An 18,997-nucleotide genomic window follows, 5' to 3' on the forward strand; every position below is an offset into this window, starting at 1 on the left:
TGATGGCATGCCATATGCGATTTTGCTGTCATTCTTGTCTCGTGTCAACTGAGGCGCGGTTGAGATATAGGAGAGACTCCAAAGTGCCACGCGCGCTGTCACTGTCACCGTGTGCATCCCCCAAGATAAATTCAGAGGCCTGTTTCCTGCTTTGATTACAAATGACATCCGCATGCATTCTCCCCGATTTCTGCTCCTCACAGAAGAAGCCAATCAAGAAGACAAATAGCTGTGGCCCCAGCATGAGCGGCAGCAGCGCACCGCCTCTGCAGGCAGACAAACAGAAGATGCAGTCTTCAACGGAGAACCTCTCAACGGAGGAGATGGAGGAGTATACGTTCTCCCTAAAGTAAGTCACCACTCATTATCCTGTCTCAGCCGCACAAAATTCAAATGTGAAAAAAAAGAAAATGTGGGTGAAAACTGGTTTCTCTGCTTCAGAGATAATGATGTGCACAGCATCAGCCAGACAGATGCTGACAACAAAATGTGCCTAGAACACGTCCTATACAGATATAGATATACGTTTTTCAAGGGAAATCTTAGAAAAATAGTTTGTGTCTGGTATAGCTTTAATTGTACACAGTTCACTGTTAGTTACACACAAAGATTCCAGACCCTCATGGCCTAAGCCATCCTGAAAAGGTGGAAGTCAAGAAGTCAAGGCAGGTAAATTTATCAGTCCATAGGGCTTTCATTTTCTATTTTTTTAACTTAATAAAGTCTGTGTCCCCTTTTGTCCCCTGATCAAATCTTATGTTCATTTTAATTAAAATGAACTAATATGTAAAATCAATTCAAAAAGAATTTCGCTTTGTGTTTACAGATTTAATACAGAATATTCGTATTCAAACTTATTTGGTTTGTAACAACATATTAGCTGCAATAATCCAAAACAAACAGTCCTCACAGTATGTCACTAAACCACAACTAGGCAGTTTAGTTGTTTCCTACTGCACAACAAAATGCAACAACAGAGGTGTGTTAATTTTCTCCCTCTTCATCATGGCTTACAGCTTCTGATTTTAATGAGAAAACACTGAAATATAAACAAAGCAGGAAGCAGAGAAATTCAAACGCATGCCAAGTAACAAATCGCGAGTAGTATGCCCATGGAGCATCAAAACAGGCTAAAAGCTACATTGGTTATTTCAACAAAAAAGTCACAGGTATTTGTTTTTATTTGAACATCAACAAAATTTAGGGAGGGGGTTTTGCCACACACCCTATTACACAAGGAAGGAGAGAGAAAGGAAGTCACTGTAGGTAAGAGAGACAGAGAGAGCTCTCCCTGGAGATTTAAAAGTACCCGTGTTTCCTCATTTCTGGGAGTTGGTAATTTGTAGCTGCTGGTCACATATTAAACAAGATCAGAGACTACTCCCTGACATCTTCTGAACATACTGGGGGAATTCAAATGATTACTAGCGTATCCTGCCAACAAATGACGACACAGGGACTATCTTGAGGGAGAGTGAATACAAAACGAACACAGAATCCAGGCAGGCTGCACACAAAGGGACACAATTAAATGGTTTTCCACAATTATTCATAGTGTAGCTTTTTACCTCTGAGCAAGCACCGGCTTCCGTGAGATGAGACATTTCTGTCAGTTATAGGTACGGATTGTATTGAGTTGGAGCCCTGGCTGTTCCCTGTGATGGTGCTGCTGCTATTGATTTAATCTGTACAAACACACACATCACACGCACCTCTCTGAGCGAAAGGCTGCTTTTTTGCCCTGCCCTAATCAGAGTATTAGAAAGATACAATGCCAGTATTGGCTTTCACAGTGAAGTTAAAGACACTGCCATCTCAGTATCATACCATCTCTCTCACTGTGTTATTTGACTTATTTTAGGCTTCTCTACATTACCTGAGGACTGACTGAGATGTGGGTGACTGGGATTGTTTACAGATTTGTTTAATTTTATTTGCTGTAATGATATTATCTCCATCTCTTCTGGCATTTTGAAAGCTCTGTTTATATCTGTGTTTGTGTGTGTTTATAAAGTATGTATCTGTGCATGTGTGGGAGTCTGTTTGTGTGCACATCGTGGCATCATATCAACTGTGTGTTTGTGTGTTCCTGTACTTACTACATAGTGAGGACCTTTATTTATTTATTTATTTTTTGCTATAGAGTGAGGACATCTTTAGAAAGTGAGGACATTGTGTCCCGTCGACACTTTGTTAAACAGCCTTTTGAGGGATAAGCCTTGGTCTTAGGAAAAGGGTTAGGTGTTAGGCAATTATTTCTGATGGTTAAAATTAGGGTAGGGGGCTTGGGAATGCATTATGTCAATAAATGTCCAATAAATGTCCTTGCAAAGATAGAAATACAAGAATGTGTGTGCCCTTGTACTTGGTACACAGTATGTTTTTTTTTTTTACTATAAAAATAATAATATATTTTGTTTGGTCCTCAATTTGTAAAACAGCCTTTTGAGAGTTAAGACTTAGTGTTAGGGTTCAGATTGGAATCTGGTTTAGGTATGGTTTAGGTAAAGGGTTAGGGTTAGGCATTTAGGTCTGATGGTTAAGGGCAGGGTAAGGGACTAGGGAATGCATTATGTCAGTGAGTGTCCTCACAAAGATAGAAGTACAAGTGCATGTGTGTGTGTGTAGTACGTTTGCACATTGATGTTTGTGTAAAGATGTACTTTATGTGGGATGAGGTTTCATACTGCAGTCATTGAGGGATATTACTGCCATCTATTGAGCCACAAGAGACCGAGCTGATGGAGAATTTTTTAGGGTGTCCCGACACAAATGTGCAAATCAGATGCTCATACATTATTAAGCAAATGCTTAGAAACAGTAAGATTAATTTAGGATAGGCAGAGATTCACACAAAAGCTTTATCACAATGCCTTCACTTCCACAGCATCACGGTCGAGAGCACTTTATTCACCAAGTAAAATAAATGCCCTGTAATGTTTTGAAATAAAATAGGGTAATGTCTTACAGGGCTACATAAAAATGTGTGTATCCATACCTAAATGAAGAATAAATCTCATCCTGTATACAGTTCTCACTTTTAATATTCTATATTTTAATATTTTGTGCTGTGATTATTGCAGGGTATGGCAGCAGGTGTGGCTTCATAGTTTATGTTAAGACTTTATGTTAAGAACTCAACATTCTATGACACTTAAATTTGCCAGTGTTAAATTAAATTAACAGTTACCTTTATGGTAGCTGATGTACAGTTTATATATATGCATCTAATGAGTCACACAAAATGTTGGTTACAGAAGTTAGCACAGTGTACTTTAAATAAAGTTCTGGGTTGATATAAACATCACTCCTCCATAGATGAGAAAGACTTTAAAATCAAGGTAGGAATGCTGTGTCTTTTTATAAAGAGTTCCTGTGCTGCTGTCTGTTGGAACATGTATGAAAGGCTCACGCCCAACTTCCATCTTACTGGACGTCTACAAGTGTACTCTTAACCACATTCTTTCTCATAGAATAGCACTGAGAAAAGTCAAAGCAACTGATTCACTACAGCTGTTGTAATTTGATAGGGCCAATTTAATGCTTTTGGATGGTGTGGCAATAACCTCTAGCAAATCAAAACATACTCAGATTAAATATATTTTTTTACTTTTACAGCATACTTCACACTATGTATTCTCAGCGCAGTGACGTTACTCTTTGCTAACTTGCAATTAAGCTTTACAACTCTCATCCCACTTGACTTGGTAAAGAAATCACCTTCATTCTAAAAATATTCAATACTGAAGAATCACTGGTTGTTTTGTTACAGATTTCGATTTTCATGCATCCATTATGATGTCAATTAGCTTCAGCACTGTCTCATCAATGTCACCCAACTTTTTTTTTTACTCTGGTTTTGAGGAGAGAAACCTGTTTTAATCAAAGTCATTCTCACATGGCAATTAGATCTAATTAGTACAATTATCAAGATTCTAATTACATTGAAATATACCCTCTAAATCTCATATCAATTATAGAATGTGTCCTGATCAGGAGACAAGAAGAGAGAGAGAGACATAGTAAAGAAAAAGCTGGGTGGGAGGTAGGCTAGAAAAACATCCTCATTCTCCGCAGGCCAAACGACTACAGATCTGATCCATCTGTCCCCGAAGCTTTTATTCCAAAAGACTGTTTGGCCCATTTGGGGATTAAATGTCTCTTAACCTTTATTCAGTTCTTTCATATTCAGAACTATTTTGTTACTGATTATGATGTTATGATTAGTTACACCCTAGATTTCTGTTTCAATTAGACGAGCGATGAGTCAAAAGAAAGACACTTTTAGGATTTTGGTTTAGAGCTAGTTAAACACGAAAACATTGTAGAAATAATTATGGTGGAAATAATTATCAGCTGTGTTGAAATCAGGCTTGACCTTTGATAGCACATTCACTGACATGCCAACATGTGGCAAGCACAAACACACAAACAAGCGCAGACCTGCAGAGTATATTGTAAAAGTGGTGCAATATGGCACTGTAGGTGCACCGGCAAAACAAACACACACACACACACACACAGCCTGCTCTTGTTGTGAAGTCAGAGGGAACACACTGACCTAATTTTTCCCAGTTAGCTCGCCTCGTTGGGGACCAATGTTCCACTCCACCCGTTTCCCCCAACTGAGCCTATCAGAGCACTCACTCACTGTGTGTCTCTGTCTCTCTATCTTTCTGTACCCTCCATCTGTTTGAGTCTGCATGCAAGCTCAAGTGTAAGATTAGCAGTAAAGTGTACAGTTATATTGTTCACGGCTGTTCATCTGTGCTGCTCTGTGGTACTAATTACACAGGATACATATGTGCATAAAACACTGATAGCATGCACCTTGCAGTGCTAAAAGATAAACATCACACAGAGAAAGAGAGATTGGCCTGGAGTACCACACAAAGAAAGAGCAAAAACAGCCTGAAATAACAGCTTATGCCAGGCTGTCAATCTCCTGCATACTGCAGCGCAGAACCACAACTCAGTGCAAGGGTCAATCAATTCTGATGTAATGCTGGTAGGAGAGGTGGGTGGAGATGGCAGTGCTGTTCACCCCTGGGTCTCTAGTTCTTTCCACGTCTCTTTCCTGTGCAAATATGTCAGCGTATGTGCATGTACGAATGTGTGCACGCATGTGTGAAAGAAGCTCCTGGCTACCATGGCCCAAGTGCACATGTTAGGCTTTTGTGCTGCCAGATGCCCTGGGTCTTTTCGAATCTCACCGACATGCACATACACAATAAACATGCTGCTTCCTTTATGGAAGTCAGAGCTGTCAGCTTCCTGACAGGCTAATGTTGCAGTATGATTGGTTAATCTGTGGTGATGTGGCTTTCAATCAGAGCTGACTGCAGTCCCATTGGTGGTCTGGGTCAAAAGAACGTGTTTCCCATAGAAATCTAAGAGAAAAGTGGAGACAGGGGTCGAGATGGGTTACAGGAACTATATGGGAGAGCATATAGAGCTGACTGATTGTGTGATTTGTGCATGCGAGATAGTGTGTTCTGGTGTGTGTGAAAGAAAAAAAGAGGCCAGAGGTGATGCTCCCCTCTTGCTCCACCTTTTTCATCTATAATCACTTGCTCTCCAGTCTGATATAAACATCAAAAAACAATGGGAAAGGTCAATAATCGGCTTCTCAAGAATGCACTAATGCACTGTACCCTGTTCAAATAAGCATGACCTTTTAGGAAAACATCACTGACAGGCAGTTCTAATAATATAACTGACAAGTTGTAGACGTGATTAGAATTTGGTGCACAGTGTAACATTTATATATACACTCAACTGGCAGTTTATTTGGTACATCTAGTTAAAATTAATGCCATCTAAGACAGCTAATGTGAAACCAGTCCTGCAATAAAGTCTCCCTTCATCAGTGTGAAATGTTTGGTTTTTTTCAGATTGTTTTAGAGAAGTACTCTTTCAACTGTGTGGCCATTTTGGAGGATGTAATTGTAATTGTATTGCTTTACACTGACAGATCACACTTGGCTGATGCAGTAGCTGCACAGACACCACATTTAACAATTTTCCATAGTTTGGTGGCACACCTATATGAGATACTATGTGTGACATTTATAAAAACACAAAGTCAGCTCAACACAAGCTTTAGGTCATTTATGGTGTTTCCCACAACACTGTTAAAAACATCATTTCTTGCTTTATATTTACTTCTGCCAAGGGTGGATGTAAACTTTTTGCCAGCATTTGTTGGTTCGTTTGTTGAATGAATGGAGTTTGATTAAATTGTTTGGAGAGGTGTAGGCCACAATTTATTCGATTTTGACTGGACCATGCTAGCTCTATTAGCAGGCAGCTATATCTCGTTCAGAGCACAAGTAGTATATTACCAAGGACACTGGTGTTTCAGCTACACATTACAAGTACTGCATCATCTCATCCTCAAGAATTTGGACTTCAGCTTCAGACTTACTTCTACAATCGTCTAATGCGATCGAATTGTAAATAAAGGAAATGGAGTAACGCATATATGTAGCACAGCCTGTATGGCATATCTGCCCAGCTCACCACAGAACACCCCTCGAGCCCAGCAACAGCCAACTACTTTGTGTCTGTATGTGTAAATGCCCCTCAATAAATCTAACAGGAGGCACATTGGAAAATGGACTTAAGTGGCTTTACAGTACATGCAGCCAAATGGTGTGAGTTGTGTGTGTATATACGACGTAGTGTAAGTACTGTACATATTATTATGTTCAGTCTACATGGGACATTTAGCTGTTTGTGACCTTTAGTAATTGCTCATGTTTATTGTTTTTCTTGAATAATTTTCAAACTAATAGTGATAACAGCATCATAACAAATGCCAAGGGTGGGTTTTTATGGATAAGCAATCGCATTATGTGGGTTAAACTATCTTGGGATTATTGCTTTTAGTTGTAATGGCATTATGGGGAAATTGAGTTGCCCTTGGTGGAGGTTTGCTCTCTCTGTCTAGTTGCATCATAGGTTTGATCTTATCATTCAAGCTTTATGGGCAAAACTGTCTGCAGCTGGTCATTTGAAGTTATTAGGAAATACAATGCATTACATTTTTCAGAGACCAGCCACACAGTGTGGTATAAAATCATTCAATCAGTAAAAAAGGAAGAAACAGTGTGATTCTATTAAAAAAGTGACAAGATAGTTTGGCCACATTACTTTTTGATGACAAGTTTTGATGACAATTCTAAGAACAAAAAAATAAATTGCCTCAAACGTCACAAGTGCAGTGTGAAGATGGACATTTCAGGTAACATTTTGACACAGATTTTACATATTTATAAATTAAACACATAGTTAGCTTCTCAGGCTCATAATCATTTCTTCTCTCCCTCTCACCTCTCTTCCTGTTAATTCTGTCTTTACTGCACTAATTTTCTCCATCTTTCTCTCGCCATCCTTTTCTTCATTCTCTCTGTGTCTCGATTTCTCTGGTGAAAATGTCCTGCAGTTATGAGGCAAGGTCAGAGAAGTGAAATCCATTTAAATACTGATGCAACTCCCAAGAGCCCCAGTAGCACTCCTCCCTCTACGCCTCACCCAAATTGATGAATGGATAAGTCTCTTTAGAACATTTACTACATGTCCTGCATTAGTCATTGGATGTATTACACATTCACTCACTCCACAGTTTGATTTTACAATGCCCCAAAAAAGTTTAGAGGAAAAACAAACTTAATAAAAACCTACCTGTCCTTCATTGTTAAAAACTACGGTAGCTGTAGTAGCTGTGTGTAACGAGTGCCTGGGAAGTGCTTTTGCTGTTGCCAGGTGCATTTGCATTTGAAATATCCCTCCCTTATTTTATGTCACACCAAGGGCCTTACCATTTCTATGTTTTAACCCCCTCTCATGCTATATTAGGAGCTCCATAAAAATGCCACACATAGTGAAACAGCTAATTCATACAGCTTTTCTAAACTGTTCCAACTTGTGCGAGGAGGCCAAAATAGTTTTTGCTGGAGGGATTTGTTTGGCCAGTGTGGGAGTCACAAAGCTGGACTGTTACTCATGAAATTAGTGTCCTTCAATGGTCCTTTGGCTGTTAGCTTTAGAGGGTTGTCATGTATTCAAGAAATTTCCTTCACAGCCATGTTAAAAGCAGTCATTATAACATGAAAATGAACTTGGTGTAACTGAGTTTCATTATTGTCTTTTGGCACATTATTGTGATATTAGAAACTTTTTTTTCTTGTTACAGTGCAAGAAATAGTTGAATGGGGCATCAACTTGTAAAATTGTTCATCTACTGTATTTATAGGGTGTTAAAGAGGTAGATCATTCTGGGAAATATGTATTCACTTTCTTATCAAGATGCCATCCTCATATATATATCTGTGTGATAAATATGTAACTACAACCAGCACATGGTTAGCTTAGCTAATGTGAGAAGATTTTTTTTTTTGAGTATTAAAATAAATTACAATAGATGGTTGTTTTCATGGTCATTATCTTAACATTTTATCTTTCTGGCAGTTTCTGAGCCACTAAATTTTGGGTACTGTGTTTTGATATCCCCCATTGCTCTTATTATAGTAACTCCTCAATTTAAAGTTGAGTCTTTGTATTTTATTGTAGTATCCATCATTTTATTTCTTATTGAATATGTTCAGATCACATAACTGTGTACAGTTGCTATTCAAATATTTTATTATCAGTACATTTCAGTGAGCTTGTTATTCTGTGCCTGCATTGTATCTCATGCCTTCATGGCCCCCTTATGTCTGCCTTTATGTGAGAACCTCCCTCCATTGTAAAAATTGTCCGCAAAACTATTATGAAGCTTTTTTTGTTTGTTCCTTCATTTCCTATCATCTGCAAATAATTTTGATAATTAGGTTCTTCATTGTTATACTATTTTAATTACATGATGATGGACTCCAGGTCTGCAGCTGAACCACCATTGCCAGGGTCTTTCCAGTTTATAAAGTCCCTAAACTGTAACACAGAGAAAGATGACAAAGTCAAATCTGAGGCAAATTTTTGTATTCTTTAAGAATTTTTATTTTTTCCATTAGAAATGAAACTCCTCACAGGATGTTATAAAAACAATTCAATTATCTAAAAGCCTTGCAGGCATAAATTCCTACTCTGTTCAACTTGTTTTTATGCACACACACACACACACACATACACACACACACACACACACGCACACACACATCCGGGGTGCTTTGGAAAATAATACCAGCTCAGCAACCAATGATTATCATTTAATAAATCTTGTGGGATAGGGTTTCTTTGTGATTCCCACTTTGTGAGGTTTCATTGCTTCCTGTATTATATTTGCCACACCTGCAGTGTCAATCATTATGTATAAATATATGTGCATCAATACTTATTTAAATGTGGACTGGAATGCACACTGTGTTTTCATTTACATGTAAATGAATACCTACAAGTAGTCAGTGCCATGAATGTGAATATAGTTATACTAAACACAAATATTCATAACAAGAAATACTCTAGACCATTGAAATGGTAAATTTTTGTCTTTGGTAATTGTGAGCAGTTCTGTAAAGGTCATGCAGTGTGTAGAAGTGCATATCTATGTCGATGTGTTGGGGTATTACATTCTTGCAATGCGCTCTCATTGTTTTGGCATCTTCATAAAGTGCTTCACTTTCTGCCCTATTACTGGCTGTGGATTGACCCTGTAGGTTATCAATGTAGATACCAGATCTCGCCTCCTGTTGTAACATTGCTTCTCAGTTAGTTTATATGGCATTAAAACAGTGATAGGGCACACATTCTTAATTAGCTTGAAAATAAGTTAAATCTGAACTTAACTTATTACTTGAATTGCAATATTTTCATTTGTTTACAAGTTGCACCAAGCTTATAAAAACATTTTTCAGCTATGGCTTCATAACACAAACAGAGAAAAAAGGAACTGACAGATAACAGGCTCTGTCAAATTCAAAACAAATTCATTATCAGAATTTTTCAAAACTGAAATGTCAACAAAGATGAGGTATCCTCAGTCACATCACTTGACACCTAAGATAATCACACTTGCATAATCACCACGACATTTATCATCTGAGCCTTCAAGAAAATGATCACATTATCTATTTTTGACACTGTTTTTTTTTTTTTTTGCCTTCTCTATTTTCCTAACAGCAAAAGTATTCTTCGATTATTGTGGGGGAAATGTGTGTTTTTTGTGCATTAATAAACAATGCCAGTGGCCCAAATAACAAAGTGACAGAAAATAACATAATCTTCAAAATAAAGGGATAAGTTCAATACTTTAAATGGCCTCACACTGGAGGGTCTACGCAGAAGGATTCTGATGGTTAGCTCCGATCTCCTCGGCACTGGCGTTTTCTCACCATAAATCTGCTATTTAAAATGTAACACCCAACTGTATTCCTCACCTAGCCCCACCCTTCCCACTCTCATTACCCATGGTGTCTTAAAGTTGTAATACTTGTCTGTACTTGCTCTTCACTTTGTGCTATTTTTACGAGTGCAGCTCCTGTTTGTTGTCATGGTATTCAACATTTAGGGACACGGCCTGGAAACACTAGTCCAGGCTCTTGCTCCATTGGTTGACCGATATATGCTAGTTAAATCTGACTTAAAGGCCTTGACACACTGTCAAGGTTTAGAGAGGATGATGAGTCCTTGTGCAATGTGCTTTGATAACATGGGAAAAAACAACAAACATATCAGAACTACAATAATGAAGGAACAGCTTCTGGCTCAGATTTTACATAATCATATAAACTACAATTAAAATATAGCATTATATGCCAGTGCATCCCCGTTGAAATGGTAGGTTAATCTCTGGGCCACAACGCCACATGCAATCAGTGGTTCAGGGGACAAGCTGTGATACTGGAATGAAACATCCTTCTCTCCTGCAAGATAAAAAGCCCACACTTCCACCCCCTGCATTTCCCTCTTCCTCTGTATTGTACTTTTGTAATTGGACGTGCCATAATGAAATCTATTCAGTGGTGATAACAGATTTCACTGCATGTTACCAGTTTCCTTTGGAAAAGGCTGTGACAGATGTCTAAAAATATTCCTCTTTCAAGCATCATCAATATCTTCATTATATGAAAGATGGGTGTCATGTTGTATTTGCTGTTTTCCTTTAATGCCACTTGACAGGGTAGCATCTTGCCTGTGTCTGTGACACACTTGCTTCTTTGTATACTCTCTAATTCCACTTTAGCAGACTATGTGAAAAGCAGTACCATGTCACACAGTGAAGGAAATCATGATAAAGCTCGGAAGAGAATGGGAGAGCCTTTGTTAAAATTGTAGTAAAGAAGCAGAGACATACATCTAAATTTTATGTTTTTGGAATTACACACATTTTAGCACCAAACCAAACTTTCTTTCTTTCTTAGGATTATTAGCTTCATGTACAATAGTCCTTCATTCTAAAGCTTCAGGGTCGTGACTTTAAAATTATCCTTATCCCCAGTGTCACTGATTAATATGGAGGCTGTGGCACCCCATCACAAAAATCTGACAGCTTGTTCTTCTACCACATGCTGCTATTTTAATAAAACATTAACAGTAGTGTATGATAAACAACAGTAAGCAGTGTCTTCAGGTGATTGTATTGACATGTAATGAAAAGTAATAGATGCAATGACATTCTTCTTATTGTACATCCCTACTTCATACATTATCCTGTATGTACATCTCACTGACTTCACACAGGAAATATGCAATTTAGGTATGCAGTGGAACACTGGGAAAATGTGCTGGAAAAAACTCAAACATAGAACTGATCAGTTACAGATGGTTATGACAGATTGTTATCCTGTTACTCTACCCTTCCCTCTGTGTGTGCATCCACCAAGGAAACTGATAACTTCAAGTAATATTAACATTTCAGAGTGAGCCCATGGTATGCAGAAACAGCAAAGACATTTTTTTTAATGCAGCTAGCAATACAAACAGGAAAGAAAGAAAATGCAATGCTGCATTTTCCTGTAACTCTAGTCTAATTATCTGGCGAGAGGAACAGAAAACAATACAATTGATTCTTTTTTTCTTTATCATTTTTTATCTTTAGGCAATGTACGGTACCATTTTCCCTAGATATACACTACAAAGTGAATTCCATCTGTGCTCTTGGACAAAGTGGTGAGACAGAGGGATGTCCACAGAGAAAGGCCTTGAGTCACATTCTGAGGCTAGCCATAGCTCTGCTATATACTGTACACCTACATTAGATTTGGTCTAATTGCATGTACTGTCAGTCAGAGCACAGGAGTCATTAGTGTCTGCTTGTGTTTACATGTGCAAACTAGCATGCATGTACATTCAGGTCTATGCAACTGAACTGGATCTGAGCACTAATTTTCTTCACATATTGATACACACTGTACAGTATTGGATGTGCTTTATTGTAGGCTATTACATGCCCATTCTAACATATTTTGATTTTTCCTTTCCCTTTCTTTCCTCCTCTCGCCTCTACTGCTCCATCTGTGCCCTCTATATGAAAGGGAATAGCTGAGCAGGCCTGACAAAGGGCGGCACAGAGGAGGCAGAGGTGCTGAGGGAAGCTGAGCACTGCTGGAAGGGATTCCTATCTGTTTGTGTGTGCATGTGTGCATGTGAGTACATCTGTGTACATGTGTGAATGTGTGTCAATCTGAATACAGCATTTCCCTGCCTTTAATGTGTGCTATATCTGATGGTGGCAAAAATGCATTTGAAAACTGTGTAATGAAAAGAAAAGAAGGTGCTTGAACTGTAAATCCAAAAGTGTTAGTCATTAGACTTTGTGTAACAACTTGTGAGGTGTACTTAATGTCAGCACAGCATTCCTGTGAGTCCAAGCCATCTAGGTGAATATGGTTATAAAAATCATAAAAGGAAAGAGAAAACATTGATTCTTGCTAATTACATGTATATTATTGCATTATTATTATTATTATTTGAATAACTTTTTTAAGCATAGAAAAAGAAAAAGCTTCAAATTGTAATGTACTAATCTGTCCAAAAACAGACCAGCACTGACTGGACTTGGTTCCTGCCACTCACACCTGTCTGACCGAGCGCGCCTGGCCCTCCACATGCTGCCTTCCGAGCTGGGCCTGTCATTGTCATGGCAACAACAACAGCCACGTACTAGCTGGTGCGGCTTCGTTCGGCAGCTTGGCCTCATTATACTGCTGCTGGCTTTGATGTGGTTTGTGAGGCTCTACCTGCATTACTGCAGCCAGTGGCTCTACCTCCAGGCCATAGCAGTTCCTGTCAACAAGTGAGTTTGCTTCCTTTGATACTGCCCTTCACACACACACACACACACACACACACAGAGCAGAACTAGATAGATGCTTTCTGAGCACACACATTTCTGCTGATATAAATCCCTTTCCATGAGGACAGATACATACAAAGATTACTGGAGCATATAGGTAAACTGCAGAAGTACAGTTGGGGTGAAATGGGATGTGTAGGCATTAAAGAGCAGTGGAGAGAATGATGATCCGTAGTGTGTCTTGATGTGAGTGTCGGCAAATATGAATGCTGAATACGTCAAAATCATCTGGTTAGAATTCCTCCCTTAACATTTTAACAAGATTCTCCCAATACTAAACTATTGCTGGGGGAGTTTGTTGATTTCACCACACAACCTTTAGTCCCAAAAGGCTGCATTATTTGGAAGGAATTTATTGTTATTATTTGGTGCATTGATAATAAACAGCAATAAGATACCAGAGAAGTGTTAAATCACATCACAGTGGCATATGTTGCTGATTTAGTTCATCACAATAAAAAGAGCTGGCTGAAAACATGCATACAGGCAAGTTTTTATTACAGTGACAAGGAAGTGCAAACATCATGCATTAAATTATAGGTAGTCATATAAGAAGGCAGTGGCTGAGTGTAAAAAAAAAAGGATGGACTGAAAGGATGAATTGGAGGTGAAAAAAGAAAACTGGAAAAACAGAGGGCATCAATGTTGGATGATAATTTCCACATGCCTGAATCTGCTGCTCTCCCCTCCAAGCATCTCTCTCTCCATGCAACAGCGAGAGCTGGTGGTTCCCTGTGAGAGTGAGACCAAGTGACAGTCAGTGGCTAGTGTGATGACTAGCATCCCTTTTGTCTTATTTCTGTTTCACACTCGTTTTTCCTTCTCTCTGTCTCTCTTTGAATCCATCCCCCCAAATCTACCATCAGACATCAGACACATCTGTGAGCTCTCTTCCCCTTTTAGTTCATCTTTGATTTTGTAATACATGAACACAAGTAAAAGTACTGTCTAAGATTAATGGTCAAAATTTCACTTATGTAAGGTCATTGTACCTACTTTATAAAATCCACTTAAAGTAAAAATAAACACTCATAAAGCACAACTGCACATGTCAGTAATATACAATATTTTATATATTGGACTGTTATTACTGATGTAATGTACATGAAGAATTTTTAGAACTGGGTCAATATGACTAAGGTACTAAGGTACTGCCTTTGTATTTTAAATGCTCAATATTAATTTTTAAAATATAATCAGCTGAATAACTGGTAACTACAAAGTACTGGATTAGAAGTATGATGTAGCATGGACTGGAACCATCAATTTAAAACTAACAAACAAACAAAAACAAGCAGCCTACCTCAAAGGTGTGCTTGAGCACAATACTTGAGAAAATGCAACTACCACTGCTGGAGACTAAAGCCAATGTGGAAGTATTTTAAAATCTAGTGCCCCAGATGGATGCTAGATGCTGGCTCCAGGAAATCCTGGCTCCAACTGGCTCACATTCAAAAATAATTTACTTCTTTCTAGAAATGCTACCATTAATACAATTTTAGGGCTTATAGAAAACTTTGATGTCTTCTGGACAGGTCTTGATTAACAGGTTTGATTGATAGTTTGGTCATCTACTTTTCTCCTCATCTTGTACCAAGTCAGAATTTCGGAGTCTAAAAGTTATAAAAAAATAAGAAACAATGCTATCTTCTCCCATGCCATTCATCTAGTGAGGTAATCTTTCGTGCTCTAGCAGGACTTGTAGAGGATTGAATCTGTGTGTTAGGAGATTTGCCTCAGATAAAACACCAATGAACCTCCACTGTCAGATTAATGGACAGAATCTGGGAGAAGCTTGACTCTTGGAGCAAATCAGATGGAAATTAATGAGCAAAATCTGGTCCTCTCCTCTCCCAGTACTGGCTCTACCTGTTCCTGACTGATGGGAAGATTAAGAAACTCATGAGGCTTGTGGTAAATGGAGAGGGGTTTGGGAAAGCTCTGTCATGTAAAAGCATGAATACTGTTACTTCTACCATCTGATTGTATTGTTTTTTGTAGTTTATTTAATATACTGTAGCTTCAAAAAGTATAGAGACCAAAATAAAGACAGTTTGATAAAAATCAAAAACTGAAATGTCTCATTGACAACAGTATTCAGATTCCTTCTTGTGGCATTCTAAATTGTACTCAGATGCATCCTGTTTGTTTTAATTATTATTGAGTTGTGTCAAGAACTTGATTAAAGTCCACCTGTGACAAACTAAACTGACTGGACATAGCTTAGAAAGGCACACACCTGTGTACACAAGATCCCACAATTCACACTGCATGTCAGGACATAAACCAAACCATGAAGCTGAAAGAACTCTTTGTAGACCTTTTAATAAAACTGTAGCAAAGCATAGATCAGGATAAGAGCATAAAGCCATTTCCAAAGCTGTGTGTGTTCCCAGGAGCACAGTGGTCTCAATAGTTATGAAATGGAAGACATTTGGAACCAGCAAGGCCAGTGTTCCTTGTGTTGACTGACCACCCAAAATGATTTATCAAGGAAGAAGTCCCTTGGTCAGGGGTGTGGTCACTCTACCAGAGCTTCAGAAGTCCTCTGCATAGATGAAAGCTTGCTGAAAGGACTGAAAACCTGAGTAAAAGGCTAAAACAGGCTGTTTGGGTTTTCTCTGGCTACTGTAGCTTCCTCTCACAGTCCAAAGACTCTGGTGACCTTAAATTACTCATTTGTGGGTACGTGAGTGTGAATAGTCTGTCTCTTTGTGTCAGCCCTGTGATTGACTGGTGATTTGTTCAGGTTTTATCCTACCTCAAACAGAAGCCTCAAGCCAAAACTTGTTGGTCTTGCAAAAAAGTTGTTCAATACTGCACAAGTTGTCGGATTTTTGGCCTTCTCAGTTTACCTTTCCTCATCTATGGAGATTGGCAGTGGGTGAAGTTGTGCCAGAAATGTATGCCTTGCCTGTATTCTGCCTCTTGCTCACTGTTGAATAAACAATATAGATAATGAATGAATGGATGGATACAGCTTGTCAAACAGCATTTTAGGGACTCTGAGGTCATTATGGAAAAACATCTCTGGTCTAATGAGACAAAAACTGAACTCTTTAGGCAGAACTCCAAGAACTCTGGTGAACGCCAGGCACTGCTCATCACCTGCTAATACCGTCCCTAAGGTAAAGCATGATGGTGGCAGCCTCATGCTCTGGGGGTGCTTTTGAGCAGCAGGGTACACTGTTCAGAACTGAGGGAAGGATGAATGGAGCCAAATACAGAGATGTTCTTCAAGAAAATCTGCTCCAGTGTGCAGTGACCTGAGACTGGGGCAACGGTTCACTTTTCAGCCTGATGATTTCACTTTTCACTTTGTCACTATAGAATATTGAATGTGGATTGGAGGACAAAAACTGCAGCTGTATCAATTCAAAGTTACTGTAAATCTACAGCACAACAAAGTGAAGGGGTCTGAATTCTCTAGACCTCTGTGTCTATAGATAATCAAGTCAATGTAATTTGTCTTTAAAACACAAATAAGACAGTGCAGACTCATAAAAGAACCAATTATAATATTAACTGTCATCAAACTAATTAAACAGATTGAATCAACCATAAACAATACATAAAATAAACTACCTGCCCTTAAGCTCTGAAGCATACATTACTCTCATACTGACACATGAACAGTGCACACACCATGTACACACATGCACATCACATGTTTCTGTTTCCTGTCCTGCCAGATTCCAGTTCCATGCACACACAGTGGACCTCATATACCAGAGTTCTTTGCTCCACACTCGGGAGGAGCTGGCCATGGTGGTGGTGGGTCCCATGACCTTGAACGTCGTAACGTTCCTGCTAGTTCTGATCAGATGGGGCTGTCAACAGATATTTGGCTCACTCCCTTCCTTCATGTCAAAGTTTATCATGGCTCAGGGAGTGTGGACAGTCCTCGACCCTCTGGCAGTCTTTGCAGTGGACGCCATCCTCGGGGTAAGTCACTTAAAAATAACTTGCACACTTTAAATAGTTCACTTTATCTTGGCAAAGTGACTTTAGAATACAAAAAAGGGGGATGGGAAAAGATGAGAAGGAAAAAGAGAAGGTTAAATCAGTGTCTTTTTTTTGCCAGTGAGTTCGATTTTGTCAGTGAGGAAGAAATAATTTGGACTTTTTACGATTGGAAATCATGCAAGAAGAAATATCTAAATCAAAATCTAGTTAAAAGGCAATGCAACAATTGTGCTTGACCAGTGATACTTTGTAATAATTACTGACAAACAAATGTAAACTTCTGATGTATCTGTGATTTTGTGATGTAAGATGTAGAGTGAAAGGAACAACAGTTGAACTGTGTTCATCATGCGATCTTTTTATCACATGATACCTTTCCCATATTGCAAATGTTCAATCTTATACAGCTAACAGTTATACAGAATATACAAATTTGTTTGTTTTTTTCATTCTCTGTGTCCTCAGCATCTCACCTACAGCCCAGACACACCAGTGGGTGACGCAGCCAAGCTTTATTGGCACTTCTATCAAGTTGACCAGTCAGGTGCAGCAGGGGTGATCATCACTCTCTTCCTTTATGCTGTCCTATTCCTGCTCTCCATCACCATCCTCTCCATTTACCTGCTCAGGTGAAACACACCGCAAAATAATGACTATTATTCTTATAGTTCTGGCCAACAGGCTAGATATACAGTAATGTCTGCTTGTTTCACCTTACTGTCCAATCACAATGAACAGAATAAGCCACTTACATGAGTCAGGTGCCACCTTAAAAGTCTTAACAAACTTATCAGTACACAACATTATGAAAATTAAAATACCTTAGTAGTCAAACAATTTAGTCCTTGATTGGCAGCTAACAAGAAAATCAAGTTACTAAGGTGTATTACGGTCAACGTATTTTTAACAGTGAATTTGTTACACATTTGTCAGTTTGCTATTTATACCCTTAAACGTGCTGCTCAAATGAAACATCTAAGAACATTATTTTGAAAACCAAGATGAGTTAGTTTCCTGTCTTTGTGATTGGTTACTAAAAGGTAACATTCAACATTCACTCTTGTGGTGCAAAATAAAATGCACTCATTTAAACTCATGACTCAGGTAAAACTGATGGGCATGCATCCATGTTCCCATAGATACACTTGGTTCTGGTTTTATAAGTGGATTCAGTTTCTTTTTTTTACTCTTTAATATCTGACTTTGAGCTCTGTGTCTGGCCTCCTTGGTGGCTGAAATGCATCACTGCATTGCTGAAGCTGTAATATTTGAGAATTTGGGTTTTTCAACACAGTCTGTAGGGGCAGCCTGCCAATGAAGAGGAAGACCCATTCCTAAACAATCTGGGCCTCACCTACTATTCACAAGCACCTGAAGTAACTCTGAGTCTTCCACCCTCACAGTCTTATGCCTCTTCCATCCCATCCGTTTTTTTTCTCTGTCCACAGCAAAGCACAAAAAACAACTATGAAAATAATTGTTGATCTAATTCGTTTTGATTGTATAGTCATATGGGATTACTTATGCAGTTATGCATCAACCTCACTCATCTACACACACTGAATTATCAGACAAAAAAGCAACATCAGACAGCTGCCTTTTTGAACATACAGTACCATACTCTGCAATTGGGTGGAAAATTGAAAGCGTTTCTAATTCAAAAGTTAGATGTGTCTTGATATAGTGCAAACATGTAACCCCCTTACATTATCCGATTAGGCTGAATGTTTTGCATGG

At 38.7% G+C, this 18,997-nt stretch overlaps 1 protein-coding gene across 1 annotated transcript in view; it reads left to right on the forward strand.

Annotated features, from left to right (window-relative positions):
* Positions 1-18,997, forward strand: part of ofcc1 (orofacial cleft 1 candidate 1) — a 102,797-nt gene that overhangs the window by 53,286 nt on the left and 30,514 nt on the right. Inside the window, exons 17-20 of the mRNA XM_020615304.1 lie at positions 204-349; positions 12,980-13,234; positions 16,987-17,239; positions 17,726-17,889. Coding sequence (XP_020470960.1) covers positions 204-349; positions 12,980-13,234; positions 16,987-17,239; positions 17,726-17,889 — 818 coding nt within the window. The remainder of the gene's footprint in view (positions 1-203; positions 350-12,979; positions 13,235-16,986; positions 17,240-17,725; positions 17,890-18,997) is intronic.

This window comes from Monopterus albus, unplaced genomic scaffold (assembly GCF_001952655.1).
Source record: "Monopterus albus unplaced genomic scaffold, M_albus_1.0 scaffold162.1, whole genome shotgun sequence".
Taxonomy (NCBI): domain Eukaryota; kingdom Metazoa; phylum Chordata; class Actinopteri; order Synbranchiformes; family Synbranchidae; genus Monopterus; species Monopterus albus.